Consider the following 16,787-nt stretch of genomic DNA (forward strand, 5'->3'; position numbering starts at 1 on the left):
GTGTCTGGGGCGGAGTTGAATTCACATCTTCCTGACTCCAGGGCTGGTGCTCTATCCACTGTGCTACCTATCTGTTCCAGAACTGTTTTAAGATAGAAGTAACTTCTCCAAAATTATTCATTGCTCATGTGGAAAAGATGGTGGTTCCTGGCAGCTTTATCTATGTCTTTTGGAACCATGAGGTCAATTGTGGGCATGTCCTGGGGAGTTGCTTGTAGTCTTATAAATTTATAGCCTTTAGTATATCTTGCTTCCTCCCCTCCCTCTGGCTTTCCCGAGCTTGACCTGCTTGAAAGATTAGGTCAAAGAGTTTCTGTAAAGGTGGTATTAGCGGTGCTGAACTTAAATGACAGGAGACCTACGGTTGCCAGATTGGATTTCCTCTGTGGCTTGTGTAAAAGTCTGCAATGGGAAGATGCTGTTCCCTGCAGCCTGATCCCCAGCATGCATGTGAGAAAGCCTTTTATGGTGAGGTGGATCCCAGCTACCTTTCTTGGAATATGGTAGTAGTTATCAAGCAAGACTCTTAGCCTTTATTTTAAATTAAGTTGACTCAGGGAGGGGAGACATAACCACCCACACATACCCACACCCACACACCAGGCCCCCCCCCCCCCCCCAGATTTGAGCAGCCTGGGCTGTTTGGTAATTGTAAATCCATTTGGGTGTTAACCGAGCATTTTGAACACACACATACACACATAATACATACATGCATGCATATATGTAATTACAGCTATATTTTGACAAAAGCTTCAGAGCCATCTCCCCACTGCCCTGGAAGTACAGCCCACATAACTGAGATGAATCATTAGGTGTGGCGTCCTCCCATATGCCCAGGAGTTCCTTGGGTAATCTAAAAGATATTTTGGATATTTTGTCCTCTATAGTGCCTTCCTCCACATGGGTAGAAGCTAAGGTTTAAAGGTTTTGAATGGTGCTCCGTTATCAAGGAAAACGAATTATTTTAAGGCTTGTCAAAAGTAGATGAGTTATTATGGATTAGCAGGTGCTTAATAAATTTAGGGTATTCATAGTATTTGTAACTTAAAAAGACACTTTAGAAATCATTGAATCAGACCCCTTCATATTGAGGGGGAAGTCACACAGGTAGGAAGTAGCAGAATCATTTCTGAAGATTAAATCTTGTTCCTCTAGTTCACAACTAATTGAATTGTAAAGCCAGTGCTACTTCCATCAAGCACACTTCAGTATTATCTTTTTTTAAAAATCCTTTGAGCAATTTATTTTCTGAGCTCAAGGTCAGACAACTTTTTTTTAAATGAAGAAACAACTTCAATCTCTAAAATCCTAGTTTATTTATTTGTATCTGAATTGTAGGCTGTAACATCCAGTAATAAACATACAACTAATTAAGTACTGTCCAATAAGCCCAAAGTCTTTTGCCCTGAGAGACTTTGCCCAGAGATAGAGAAGGAAAGAATGTATTCCTTAAAGGAAAGATATTTGTAACCTGGGGCAAGCCTAGACATGACACTATTGTTCTATCCTTTTGTAGACTAGGGACTGCCAAAGGAAAAACTTTGTATCCCTATTGATACATTAAATTGTCCATTAACCTTTCTAATGAATGGGATTTGGATAGAAGTTTCTTACTGAACTTAGTGAAGGCAGAAATCCTGTTGTATTTAAATTTGGTTCATATTCTATTTCCTAACACAATATTCTGTATACAGAAAACAGTTTTATGTTTGTTGAAGTGAAATGAAATTTCCACACCTATTCTCCTAGGTTTTTAAATAATGTTTTTGTCCACAGTCTTTGACACTATCCCTCATGTGTTTTGGACACATGTATATCACTTGTTAATAATAGCATATGTCATAAGACCATAGATATAGAACTAGGAGGAAACTTAGAGGTCATTGAGTCCAACAGATGAGGAAACTGAAACTCAGAGAGGTTACTTGCCTATGGTAACTAAGATAGTAAGTCTCAGAGAGCAACAGTAAGTGGCACTTGGTATATAAGTAGACAGCCAAATGGAGGGAACTCCCAGATCTCTGACTCCAAGTGCAGTGCTCTTTCTGTGGTGTCATGTGACTTTATGTTTGCAAATCATTTTTCATTCATGCTCCTAATAACTACCTTTTTAGGTGGATTGTGTAAGTGTTTCTTATTTTTCAGATGAGGTCATTGAAAAGTAAGATCATACATCTGTAATGAGAGAGTATGAACTTTGACATGAACTCATATCCTCTGACTCTGAATCTAGTGTTCTTTCCAGGAAACCTCAGCTGCCTCTACAGCTGTGTAGGTGAGATGCTGGCTATTTTTTTATGCCTTGGTGAGGCCCCTTGAGATCATGGAAGACTCTACTTCAAGAAAACTTAGGGTAATGAAATTTAAAATTAAACAAACTTTTTTGGTGACAACCCCAGAGAGTAGTCACCTGTAAAATGACTGTCATAATCCTTAATATTAGCAATATTTGTGATGGAGGGAAGATGCACATTTATGAAATGAGGTATTTTGAAATATTGATGCAAGAAGACAGATTCAGTATTCTCAACTCCGAAGAGGTTGCCTCTTTCTTACCTAATATCTTACTTAAGGAGAATCTGTAGATAAAATAGTCACTTTTAACAATGATGATGATGATGATGATGATGATGATGATGATGATGATGATGATGATGATAGCATTTATTTAGCACTTTAAGGTTTGCAGAGCACTTAACATACATTATCTCATTTGATTCTGTCAATAATATCTGAAGTAGGTACTTTCACTATCTTCATTTTAAGATGAGTAGACTGACCCTGAAAAGTTTAATGATTTACCTAGAGCTAGCTGAGGCTCTTTGATTCCAAATCCAAACATGGTGCTAGCAGCATTTTTGATACCTCTAGTCTAGACATTGATATTACTTGGGCACAAGTAGAGCACGTTGGATATTAATCCATTAGGGGGAATAATTTATCTTTACAAAATCATTGTTTTCTTTACAAATGGCATTGTTGCAGGGTTCCTGTAAATTATGAACTTTAATATTGGATTCAATTTGCAAAAAACTTAGAGTAATTCAGTTTAGCATACAGCTGGTATAGATAAGCTGTGTAGATAGTGTAGATAACACTGGCCTGGAGTCAGGAAGACCTTCTGAGTTCAATCTGGCTTTAGATACTTATTATCAATGTGACATATCACTTAACTCAATTGGCCTCAGTTTGCTCATCTGTAAAATGAGCTGGAGAAGAAATGACAAACCAGTCTACTATCTTTGTCAAGAAAACCTCAAATGGAATCATGAAGAGTTGGAGTAAGACAAGACTGAAAAACAATTGAAAGAAAATATTAAATCCCTACTAATATGCCTAAATGTTGGGAGGAACATAAGTATTTTATAAACTGAGAGGCACCTATACCCTTGTGGTCTCTTATTAGTTAGTGTCTCGTTCAGAGTTGCAGAAGCTTTCCATTTTGAGGAGTAGCTTGTACAGTAGTGTTTTGGGTGTAGGAGAGAGGTAGCAGAATATGAGAACAACTTGCTCAGTGAATGTCAGATTCTTATGCTTACAGAGAATTTTTGTATTTAAATACATTTTAAATTTAACTTTATTTCATTGAATGGTAGAAGTAGGAAGGACTTGTACTGACATTTTTGGAATAGGTTTTCTGAGTTGAGGAACTTGTCTGGAATGCTATGAAAGACTCCAAGAAGGTTAATTTCATTATATAGGGGGTTTATGAGCTCCCAATTTGTGGGAGGTTATACTAGATCACAGTAAGATTAGCAGGGGTGGTTTAATTTGTAGGTTATATAAGTTTAATTAGCAGGCCAGGTGCTACAATGTCTCCCTCCTTTAAGCTTAATTTGGAATGTGATGATGCCATTTTGTATACCACTTTTGAGCCAGCAGATGGCGATTATGTGACTCATTTTGGGTCACTAGCAACATGCTGCTGTGCAGGGAAATGCCTTGAAACAGAAAATAATTATGTTTGCCTTGACCACTCCCCTGACTGATGCTATCCTTTTCCTTCCCTTTGCACTCATAATACCAATGTCTTCCTGAAACAAGTTCACTCAGATTCTATCCCTTTCCTTGGGAAACCAATAAAAGTTATGAAGAGAACAAAGATATCTGTGTACTTCCTATCTGGATCATTGCTTGTTTTCTTATAGATTTAAAGTGATTGTTAAAAATCTACTTGATCTTGCCTTGCATCAAGCTAAATAAACCTCTATAGACTTTTTTTGTATTGAAGGAACATCATATCCAAAGTAGACACCCATTTTGTTCAAGGAGAGCAGATTATTGATTCCATGGGAAAAGCTCAACAGTAGGAATCAAGAGACTTGGGTGTAATCTTAGGCATTACTTGGCACTCTCTGGGTCTTAGTTTCTTTCTCTAAAATGAGAGGGTTGGACCAGATGACCTCCAACCCCTCTGGCAGCTCTAACATTCCAGGATTCTGCAGTTCTAATACAAGGTGTTTGCACAGGAATGCAGCATAATGCAGTAGAAAGCAAATAAGATTTAGAGCCAGAATGAATCTGGGTTTGTTATTTGCTATTTTTTGGAACTTAGGTTTCCTGCCTCTGGGTCTTAGTTTTCCCATCTGTAAAGTAGACTAGATGAGCTCTAAGGAAGATCCTTTCCCAGTCTATATCCTTTGACTCTACAGTTAGATTATTCAGTTTAAGTTGTGTTAAGCATCTAAATACATAACAATGGAAGATGCTCCTGGTTTTAAGGAGTTTATAATCTTATAGGGGAGTATGACCTAAGATACAAATTAAACCATTAAAAAAAGAAAAGAAGGACACTGTCAGTTGTAGGTCAGGGTATGGATCCCAAAAATCTTCATGAAGGATGTAACCTATGAGGTAGCCCTTGAAGGATTCACCTCTTCCCATTTCCTCACTCAATCCCACCATCCCTTCAATACATTTCTAGGTATTCTGCAATTGTGCCGCTTCCTCTGCCTATACTATGTTCTAGTTCAGACCCTTATTTTTTTATTGAACTAATTTATTTATCACCTAATTGATCTTCTTTTGAATCTATTCTTCCCTCTCATGTTAGATTCTTTAAAAGAGATCCAACTATAACTTCCTTGCTAAAATCTCCAAAGATTACTAATTACCTCTAAGGCAAAAGAGAACACTCTTAGCCTGACATTTAAAGCTCTTCACAATCTGACTCCCACATAGCATTCCAGTCTTCTTTCCTATTATTTCTCTTCTCCCACTTTTATTCTAGACATACTGCTTTGCTGTTTTCCTTTCCATGACAGTCCATCTTCTGCCTTCATGCATTCCCAGGTGATCCCCACAAGTCTAGACTATGCTTTGTATCAGCCTTTAGCTTCCTTCAAAACAACAATCAGAGGAATATCTCCCAGTTGTTAGTTATTTTTCATTGAATTATCTCTCTTACATGCACATACTTTGTGTTTATTTATTGGGGTCCATAATTGTATCTCCCACAGAAGAATATAAATTCCTTGAGCAAAGGGATTGTTTCATTTTGGGTCTTAGCATAATACTCTGTTCACAATTGGCCGTTAATAATTACTAAGTGTTGAATTGAAGAGACAGAAAGAGTTCTTTTATTACAAGCACAAGGGTGACCTATCAATCAACACAAATTTCTAAAATATCTCAGACATTCTATTAAATTCTGGGGATACAAAGGCAAGAGTAAAATGGCCCTCAAAGAGTTTACATTCCAAAGTGGGAATTTATAGGTAATACAATGTACATACAAAGTGTACATTTATAGGTATATACTAGGTAATTCAGTGGATACAGCACTGGTTTGGAGTCAGGAAGACCTGAGTTCAAATGTGACCTCATATACCACTTATTAGCAAGCAACTTAACCCTATTTGCTTGAGTTTCCTCATCTGTTAAATGAGCTGAGAAGAAAATGGCAAATTACTCCAGTATCTTTGCCCAGAAAACCCAAACAGTGTCATGAAGAGTCAGTCAAGATCAAAACAACTCAACAGCAACAAGATATATACAAATTGTATAAGGTGTTGCTGAGAAGGAAAATGCTAGCAACTGGGGAGCATTAGGAAAAGTCCATGCAAGTGATAGAAGGAAATCATTTCATTCTTTTATGAATGCATACAGGTAGAAGATAGGATAAGAAGGAGAAGAATTAGTGGTCTAATTTGACTGAAAAATACAGTATGTAGCTGAATTGTCTGAAATAAAACTGAAAAGTTCCATGGGATTACAATTTAATGTAGTCCTCCAAATGGTAGCAATAGGAAAGAGACAAGGAGGAGAAATGAAGGGAATGTTTAAAGACAAAGAAGAAACAAAATTCACTTTTTTTGGCCAAAGATGAGATTTACTTTAGAAGATCTAAAGGAGTGAAACAAAAAAAATTGAAATAATTTCAGCAAATTTGTAGTTTATAAAATAAATACTTAAAATGTTACTATTTCTATGTATTTTCCAAAAAAACCTAGCATAAAGAGCTGAAAAGAGAAATTCCACTTAAAATAAATACAGGAAACTCAGTATATTTGGGAGTGTATTTACTAAGATTTGTTTGGGAAGTATATGAATCCTACTATTAAATAGTGTTTGCAGAGATAAAGAGACACCTAAGTAATTAAAGACAAATTAATTGATTATGGGCAGGTTAAGTCAATATAATAAAAATGACAATATGACCAGAAATAACTTATTTTTTCAGGTTATACCAAAGTACCAACAGATTATTTTTTAGAGCTAGAAAAAATAATAATGAAATTCCATATGGAAAAACAAAAGTTCAAGAATGTTAAGGATAATAATGAAAAAAATCAAGATGGAAGAGGGCCTATTAGTTCTGGATTTCAAATTATGTGACAAAATTACTGATCATTAGAATACTTTGAATATATAATTATATATATGTGTGTGTGTGTGTATATATATATATATATATATATATATATGTAATTATACAGAAACAAACAAAACACTAGCATAGTTTCAATATCCCCCAAAGACCCCAGTTACTGCCTGAAGTCCTCATTATTTGACTCTTTGACAAAACTTTTGGGTATTAAAAATCTCTGGTATTAAAAGTAGGCACAGGGGCAGCTAGGTGGTGCATAGCGGTCTGACTGAAATTAGGTACAGACTATATATTAAGATAAAACTCCAAATTCAAAGACTAAACCATTCCCTCTTAGAAAACAGGTAGATTACAAAGGAAGAGGAAGAAGTCCAAGCTATTGACTCTCATATGAAGAAGTATTCTAAATCATGATTAATTTGAGAAATACAAATTAAAACTGCGGTTTCCATCTCACAGCTATTAGATTGAAGGGTTTGTGGGAAGACAAGTGTAGTAATCTACTGGGTTTTTTTTTGCAAGGCAAATGGGGTTAAGTGGCTTGCCCAAGGCCACATAGCTAGGTAATTTAAGTGTCTGAGGCTGGATTTGAACTCCTGTTAGGTACTCCTGACTCCAGGGCTGGGGCTCTATCCACTGCACTACCTAGCTGCCCCAGTAATCTATTTTTTTAGGTTTTTTTTTTGTAAGGCAAACGGGGTTAAGTGGCTTGCCTAAGGCCACACAGCTAGATAATTATTAAGTGTCTGAGACTGGATTTGAACCCAGGTACTCCTGACTCCAGGGCCAGTGCTTTATCCACTGCGCCACCTAGCCACCCCCCCCCCCCCCAGTAATCTACTATTGATGGAGCATTGAATTGGTTCAGCTATTCAAGAAAACCTTTTGAACTATGCCTCCAAAATTATTAAACTTTCATCCAACCATAACACTTCTAGGTACAGCTCAAAGAAATAAATTAATGTACAAATGTGCAAAAAAGTTTATATAAATGTTTATAGCAACTCTTTTTTTAGTTGCCAAAATCTATAAACTAAGGGGGAAGGAATGTTCTCCTTGGAAATGGCTAAGCAAATTATGGCATACAAATGTAATGGAATTTTATTTTGCTATAAGAAATGTTGGCTAATGAAGGAATTTGTTTTGCTAAACTGAATATTTTTATTATTTTTCTTTTTTCCTTGTTTAATTGGAGGGGACAGTAGGAAGGAGAGATAATAAATACTTGTAGAAATAAATATAATAAGGGGGCATCTAGGAGGTGCAGTGGATAGAGTACTAGCCCAGGAGTCAGGAGGACCTGAATTCAGATGTGGACTCAGTCACTTAATAATTGCCTAGCTGTGTGATTTTGAGCAAGTCACTTGCCTTAAATAAATAAATGAAATTTAAAAAAATAATAAAAATAAATAAAAGCCAGTTTGTGCCTACTTTTTTTTTTTTTAGATTTTGCAAGGCAGTGGGGTTAAGTGGCTTGCCCAAGGCCACATGGCTAGGTAATTATTAAGTGTCTGAGGTCACATTTGAACCCAGGTACTCCTGACTCCAAGGTCGGTGCTCTATCCACTGCACCACCTAGCCGCCCCTGTGCCTACTTTTAATACCAGAGACATATATTTTTTATTTTGTAGAGATCAGGGGAATTGTTGGAGGTTTTTGTGTAAGGGAATATCTCTTTACATCATTATGAAAGTCAGAGAGAGAGAAAGGTACCAAAGCAGACAATATATGATAAAGTCATAACATTTAATGGAGCCATTTAGTGAAGGGGCATAACTCCAGCCCCCAACACTGTAGTTATGCAATAGACTCCCAGAGCTGCAGCACAGGACTAATAAGAGATATTGATTCATTGAAAACTTTGCCCTAAGCAACATTCTTTCAAGGGGTTTGGGTCTGTGACCAGGACTCGAGATATTGGGAAAAGAAATAGGCTGACCAGAGGCAGTGAGATGAGGGCATTTAAGGAATGTCCACATTTAATTTCTTAACTAGAGACACCTAAGGAAGTACTCAGGGGAAGGCAAGGGCAGCAGAAGAAGGGTTATTAGTATAGTCCACCAACCCCTTTCCTCCCCTCCCATGTAACTGTCTAGGATCAGACCTGACAAGACAAAAGTAGGACTTGGAGGCAGAGAGTATAAGCATTTATTTAGTGCCTATATGTACCAGGTGCTAGGCAAAGTACTTTTGTAAATATCTAATTTGAGACTCAGCATCACTGCAAGATAGATGCTATTATTTTTGTTATTATTGTTATTCTCATTTTTGAGTAAAGGAAACTGAGGCAAATAGAGCTCAAGTGCCTTGCCCAGGGTCACACAGCAAGTAAATGTTTGAGTCCAGATTTATGTTAGACCTCTGTGCCACCAACTGCATCTTGGAAGGGCAGGAAAAAGTTACAAGTGGGAATATCCAGTTGTAACTGGTTAGGTACTTTAAGGAGCGTGTTTTTCAAGTCATAGCAAGAGAAAGATATACATGATAATTTTGTGCAGAATGTTGATGCATTGCTGGTTACTCTCTGATCCCTTGCCCCCTTGTCCTTTTATCACTCATCCCTGGATTACTCCCACCATCTGCCTCCCATGCTTCTATTTGAGGGCTGCTAAATAAGGGAACTGTTGGAAGTTACAGATGTGTGCTGTCTGGGAAAAATATAAGTTCATGTTGTTCAGCTTCATCTGGGGCACCCTCTTGCAACAAGAAATTCTTTTATTCCTCATTAATTGATTACCTTTCTTCTTCCCCATCTTTTCTGCTTAAGCTTCTTATGAACTCATTGTTCTTATGAACTCACTTATGAACTCAGTGGATTCCTGAAATCCCTTCAGCTCTAAATCTATGGTATTCTCCTTATAATGAAGTATAGAGGGAAGTGATTTGCTGATACAGTTAACTAGTGGCAGAACTAGAAAAGATATTTTTATGAAACATTTAGAAGAACATTTCATTTTATTAATTTTAATTATGTTTTCCATTAACAAAATAGATTTCTACAGTTAGAAAACATTCACATTCTGATGATTTTGTTCCTGCAGAAAATGGCTGTGCCACCTACTTATGCTGACCTTGGAAAATCTGCCAGGGATGTGTTTACCAAGGGCTATGGTGAGTTCCCTCTGGAAACCCTGCCATTTCTGTCATTGGGTTCTGACACTTGGGCTTTTTTCTATGTAAATTTTTATTTACCTTGGTCTATGAGACACATGACAACTGCTCAAAGAGTTGAGAATTATTTTCCTAATCCAACTTTTTTTTTTCCTGAGTGAAAATATAAAGACTTCTAGAGTTGCCCTATGGATCCATGTGTTCATTAATGTAGGAACTTCTTGTGCTAGTACAATTTGCCACCTTTCCATGTCTTCCTGAGCATTTCTTGACCATGTCTTTCCATGTTTCTTGAATAGAGGCTCTGCTATTGCACTGGCAGCTTTTTTCTGTTCTTAGAAGTTCATCCATGAGAAGAAAGCACTTGTGTTGTCTATCTAATGTTTTCATACATGACTGATGAATTGTTTTTTCTGTTTCTCCACATCCTCTATTATTCCTATGCTATGTTGTTCTGGAAACAGTGTGTCTAAACACCCTGAATATTGGGTACATTAGTGATGGTTAATATACTGTTAAAATAAAAATTGAATTTGATGGATGATAAGAAATTCACTGGTTTCATCTACCTGAGAGAAGCATTCCTTTTAAGTATTTGGCATTGTTCACCCTATCTTCATTCACCTTTTTTTTTTTTTGCAAGGCAATGGGGTTAAGTGGCTTGCCCAAGGCCACACAGCTAGGTAATTATTAAGTGTCTGAGACCGGATTTTAACCCAGGTACTCCTGACTCCAGGGCTGGTGCTCTATCCACTGTGCCACCTAGCTGCCCCTCATTCACCTGTGACCAAACTTTTGAAGTTGGCAGCTGGAACTCAATTGGAGGAAAAAAGCAAGATCTGTCTTTGCTTTGAAGGCAGTGCCAGAGAAAGATTTTTTTTTCTTTTGCGTTTAGCTTGTCATTAGACCTATGAGCACTGGGCCTAATGACTGCTGCACAGAAGTACCAACTTTCAAGGGGGTAGGGCAAGAGACCTCCCTCCCTAGGCTGGTGTTCTTAACCAACAGCCCACTTGCAGTGATGGCCTGAATAATTATAGAGTAGAAGTTTAGTGCATACAGTGTTGAAAAGCTGATTTTTATTTTAAAAGGAACTCTCAGAAGTCACTAAAGGAATTATTCTTTCCAGTTAACACTTCCCTATTAATGCCTATTTTTTTTCCTTTAGGATTTGGCTTAATAAAACTGGATCTGAAAACAAAATCTGAGAATGGACTGGTAAGTCTTTCAGGCCCTATAAATTTGATTTTGAAGATTTTTTTTAACATAATCCTCTTATCAAAAGTGGCACCTTAGAAATGATCTATAAGTAAAGACAGTAATTTCAGTTGTTCTCTGACTCACCTCCCCCAAATGCTGAATTGCTGCAGTTAGTCACAATTTCGAGCCTATCTGAGTAGCCTGCAGTATTAGTTTGTATCAATTCTTCTTTCATGGTTTGTAATAAGCAATAAAAGTTTACCCGTATTCAAATATACTTAAAAGATTTCATAGCATTCTTCCCTTGATTTTCGTTTCTTCTCAAGTTTAAATTTGTCCTTGTGTAAAGACAGAATCATTAGAAATCGTTTCTGTATTAGATAGGGACTTACAGATCGGCAGCCAACCAGGTTCTTTGCTTAGAAATTGCCTGACTAAAGTAGGCTTATTTCTTGGTGCTAGTTGACCCTGTCCATACTGAATTGACAGGGCCCCCAGAGACGGGAACTAGGTTTATTGTCCCTGCTAGCCCACCCATCTATCCTGCAGTGGGTTATACTCTTTGACCTTTATGTTTCAACATTATAACAATAAATTCAAACAATTTACATTTTCACAAGTGATAACAATTAGTTTGTAGATATAACTTTCTCTTAACTTTAGGGAAAAGTAGAAAAAAATCCAGGCATTTACAAAACAAGAACTGATAACTATCAGTCAATTTAAAACATATTCCCACTGGTTTTTCATTTTCTTTCAGTATATACTTTATAATATCCAAGTTGTAAAACATTGTGTCTTCATTTTGAATAATGAATGAGGTGGGGGGGGTGACATAAGAAGAAGGTGGGCAGAACTTTTGAATGATTGGGCCTAAAACTGGTTCATTTATTCTTTGGAACTGAGACATTGTCAAGTATCAAGCACTGAGGAATTCTGCCTCCTCTATGAATGATGAAGAGGGAACACTGTAGCATTAGAAGCCAACTTTAATAGGAGGAAATATTATATATTTTCAAGTTCTAGCAGATTTTTCCATTGTGAGGATTCTTAATGATAACCATTTGGGGAGGCTTGACTCTGAGTTCTGGGCCTCTGGCCCTTCTTTATCTGAAAGCCATGTGCAAAACAAAGCACCTTCCCTATAATCATAAGAACACAGAATCTTTGATCTCAAGAGACCATTAATCCAGTTAAAGAAACTGAGACTCATAAAGGTTAAGTGACTTCCAAAGGTTATAAAGACAAGTGCCAAAGGTAGATTTTGAACCTAGGTCCTCTGACTCCAGTACAAGTTGTTCTTTCCACATCCTCCCAGGTCACTGTACTTGCTCCCCATGAGGCTCTGGCCAGGCCACAAGAAAGAACATTTTCCAGTCCTCTAGGGGAAGGTCGGCTAACATTTCTCTTCTGTTCTTTGTTCTGTCACCAAAACTGACTTAGAGGCAAGGGTTTTTCCAGTAGGGGATTATTTGGGATGATTTTATTTTTGGAAGTATTTTTTTCAAACATAACAGTTTTGTTAAAGGCTGGAAGAAATAATATTTTAGAAATTCTTGGCTCATTTGCATGGCATGATGGAGTAGGCAAGAAAATATACTAAAAGAATAAATTTTCAGGTCCTTTTTTTCTTTTTAATATTTAAAAATGAAGCAATATGATACCAATACATATGTGAAATCATTCAAAACATATTTCCAAATAAGCCATAGAAATAAGCCATTTTTCTTGCAAAAGAAAAATAAGAAAAATAAAGTCTCATCTATTTTTTATTTATTTGCAGAAAAATTTCTATTCTAGATTGCCTTCCCCAGCCTCTCTACCATATTTCTGTGTCACTTTCCTTCCCCATTGACTGATATTTGCCCAGGAAACATAAAACACTAATGATTTAAAACCAAAAGAGGTTTTGAACCCTGCAAAACAAGCAAACCTCACATTATACATTCCAAAGCCAAGCCAAAATGATTTTTGGCATAACTACTGCTTCAGTTGTACATCATGTGTCCCTTGTGATTGAAGGATCTTCAAGGGTGGTCTGTACTAATTAATGTATTTCATATTAGATGCTAATTGATGTTTACTAAAAATGAACTTTTCAGTTTTGACTTTTCTTGATTCTTCTTTAAATTACAAAACCTAATTTATTTATATATTCTAACATTGGCCTAGTGAATTCTTTGAGGACAGAGACAGTATTTTTTCTTTTTTTTTCCTTTTATTTAATCCCCAGTGTTTAGCAGCCTGCCTAGCACATTATAAGGGCTTAATTAATGTTTGTTGATTGATTGATTGATGTCAACGGTCACTTTTGTCAGGTGTATGACTTGCCTAATTTTGAGAACCAGTTACTTATTAACCAAAATTAATCTCTTTTATATCTCTCAAGCAATCTTGTATGATTTTTGACATGTAGCCAAAAACCAACAATGGAGACTTATTTTTTGTCAGTTGTGAGAATGTGAATCTCTCCATTGCTCCAGAATATATTTTGCAAAAACCTATGTTTCTTTTTCATTTCTTCCCAAGAGATGTAAGGTATACCCAGTGTATAGCCTGTTTGCTTCATTGGTATCCATGCAAGTTTGGGCAGGGAGGAAGAGAGTAGCTGTCTTGACAAGCAGATTTGCTGTTCAGGATTTATGGCAGGCCTGTGGAAAGGAATCCTGAAATTGGGAGGGCATGGATGGGCTAACCATATCATTGATAAGATACAAGGATATCCCATTCTATCAAGATTCTTAAATATTTTAAAATATTGAATGTATGTAATTGAAATTGTCATGTGTCTCTCTCAATGAATCTGTTGACAGAAACTATTAGCTTTTGGAATGTAGAAGGCAGCATGGTAATGTGGAGAACCTAGGTTTGAATTCTGTCTTTGACTTACTACCTGTCTTCCTTTAGGAAGCTACCCTTTCTGAGCATCAATTTCCTCATCTGTGAAATGAAAGTGTTGGTTCAGATGGCCTCTGTGATCCCTTTCTGATATAAATCTATGATTCTCTGAAATTAGCAGAGTTGAAGTAGAATTTCCCAAGTTGTAGTACTGAAAGGACAGATTCAGTTGGTCTTCCTTACACAGTTAGTTTTAAGGCAGTTTATATCAAGATGTGACTTGTTTCATGCCAGTCTGTCTAAAATAAGGAGACAGGTTTAGCTAAAATGTGTATGGAGTGTTTGCAAAGTACAGTGGCTGGCATACATTGGGTACTTAATAAATGTGTGTTCCCATATTCCCCTTAGGAAAACTGGAAGTTCTCAAGCAAATAAATTGAAGTGAAGATATTCTTTGACTTTCAGAGTAATTCTTTGCATAATTCCTTAGAATTGTGAGTTTTCCTGATGATATTAAGTGTGAAAAGTCTTCATTTGAACACAGTTAATGAGAATTTTATAGCTAATAACAGTAGCTGCTCACATTTTTGGTTTACAAAGCACTTCAGTCACAATAGAACTAGTATCACCCCATTTGACAGATGAGAAGAGTAAGCTTTAGAGAAGTCAAGTAACTTGCTAGAAGTCCTATGGTCAGTATTAGATAGATCCAAGACTTAACCTTAATCTCTTGACTTAAAATCTAGTATTCTTTCTATTACATCATGAAGACTTTCAGAGATACTTATTGTACCAGGTATTGAGTATTTTGGGTAATCAATAGTCATTCGTCTCCATTTTAAGTTTTAAGCATGCCATTTTTGTATCTTACCTCAACTTAATTTCTTTCTTTTTTCTTTTTTTTAAAGGAATTTACAAGTTCAGGTTCAGCAAACACTGAGACCAGCAAAGTTTCAGGCAGTTTGGAAACAAAATATAAATGGTCTGAATATGGCTTGACATTCATAGAAAAATGGAACACAGACAATACACTGGGCACTGAAATTACTGTTGAGGATCAGGTAACCATGTCTCTGAAGAGGCATCGTTTTATTATTTTGTGAATCTTAGCCTTCCTTGCAATTACAAATGCAACTTGTGAATTTCTTTTCTGTTTAGCTTGCACGGGGATTGAAGTTGACCTTTGATTCATCCTTCTCGCCTAACACTGGGTAAGAATTAAGTTAGTTGAATTGAGTAACAAGGTTGTTTTGTGATTATGTCTGAAGTAGACCAGACACTGGGGGAGAAGGTGAGTATAAGATTCTATGTTTTGAAAGACTTTTACTATATGGATCTGTTTTGTATTTAATTCTGTTTTTGTGCAATATGATAAGGTATATGTTCTGATGTTACCTCTCTATGTAAGTATACATATATGTCCCTAAAAAATAGCTTTTAGATCTAAGTGCCATCTGTGAAAGCTACTATTTTTGTCATTGTCATTATTTTGTTACTCTTTATGAAAGCTAAATCTACTGTATAACATGAAGTTGATATCCAAAATTTCGAGTATTCAGATTCCTATTATTGGGGTAGCTAGGTGGTGCAGAGGATAGAGCACTGACCCTGGAATCAGGAGAACCTGAGTTCATATCCGGTCCCAGATGCTTAATAATTATTTAGCTGTGTGATCTTCAACATGACAATCAACCCTATTACCTTGCAAAAACAAAGCAAAAAAAAAAGATACATTCTATTACCATATACTTGTTAATTCCAAAGACTTAAGTAGCTCAGCAATTACTTTGGAAGATAAACCAACTAGACTAAAGCAGACTAGACTGGTTTTGTGGTATGGGTATAAGAGTAAAGTCTCAATTTCTTTATCTGTATATTAATGAACTGCATTACCATGGGCAAATCATATCTCTCTGAACTTCCATTTCCTTAGCTGAAGAAATTGAGCATATCTGATTTGGGAAGAGAATAATTAATCAAGGAAGTTGGAGATATTGCTAAGTTGTATCCAAATATTTGAAGGACTCTAAGGTAGAAAAGGAATTATATGTGTTTTGCTTGGTCCTAGAGAGCAGATCTAGAAAGATTCATGGATATTGCAACAATTCATTTTGTCTAGATGTAATAGCATGAAGGTGAGGTAGTTGTTGTCATTATAGTTTTTGTTCTTCACTTCACTCTGCATCAGTTCATAGAAGTCTTCCTAGAGTTCACTGAAACCATCCCTTTAACCATTCCTTGTAGTATGATAGTATTCCATCATATTTATATACCATAACTTGTACAATCATTGCCCAATTAAGGGATATCCCTCAGTTTCCAATTCTTTGTTTTCACAAAAAGAACTATAAATATTTTTTATAACTCTTAGATTTTTTTTTTTTTTGGTTTAGGAACAACCCCTTTTCAGAGCTTGTTGCTTGAGTAATGTTTTGCATGTCTTACACCACATTTTTAATTCCCTTTCCAGTTCTTCTATAACTGTCATTTCACTTCCTATTTTTTTAAATGAACCATTTTTTTTCTCTCTCTTTTTTTAAGGTTTTTGCAAGGCAATGGGGTTAAGTGGCTTGCCAAGGCCACACAGCTAGGTAATTATTAAGTGTCTGAGGCCAGATTTGAACTCAGGTACTCCTGACTTCAGGGCTGGTGCCTTATGTACTGCACCACCTAACTGCCCCCCTATTTTCTTTAGCTCTCATTTATTTTATTTTTTTAGGTTTTTTTTATTGCAAGGCAATGGGATTAAGTGGCTTGCCCAAGGCCACACAGCTAGGTAATTATTAAGTGTCTGAGGTCGGATTTG

The 16,787-nt window shown here is 36.4% G+C and overlaps 1 protein-coding gene across 1 annotated transcript in view; it reads left to right on the plus strand.

Annotated features, from left to right (window-relative positions):
* Positions 1-16,787, plus strand: part of VDAC1 (voltage dependent anion channel 1) — a 39,013-nt gene that overhangs the window by 4,423 nt on the left and 17,803 nt on the right. Inside the window, exons 2-5 of the mRNA XM_074213565.1 lie at positions 9,874-9,943; positions 11,112-11,161; positions 14,890-15,042; positions 15,140-15,192. Of these exons, the coding sequence (XP_074069666.1) occupies positions 9,877-9,943; positions 11,112-11,161; positions 14,890-15,042; positions 15,140-15,192 (323 nt within the window). The 5' untranslated portion in view covers positions 9,874-9,876. The remainder of the gene's footprint in view (positions 1-9,873; positions 9,944-11,111; positions 11,162-14,889; positions 15,043-15,139; positions 15,193-16,787) is intronic.

This window comes from Macrotis lagotis, chromosome 1 (genome assembly GCF_037893015.1).
Source record: "Macrotis lagotis isolate mMagLag1 chromosome 1, bilby.v1.9.chrom.fasta, whole genome shotgun sequence".
In the NCBI taxonomy this organism is placed as follows: Eukaryota; Metazoa; Chordata; class Mammalia; order Peramelemorphia; family Peramelidae; genus Macrotis; species Macrotis lagotis.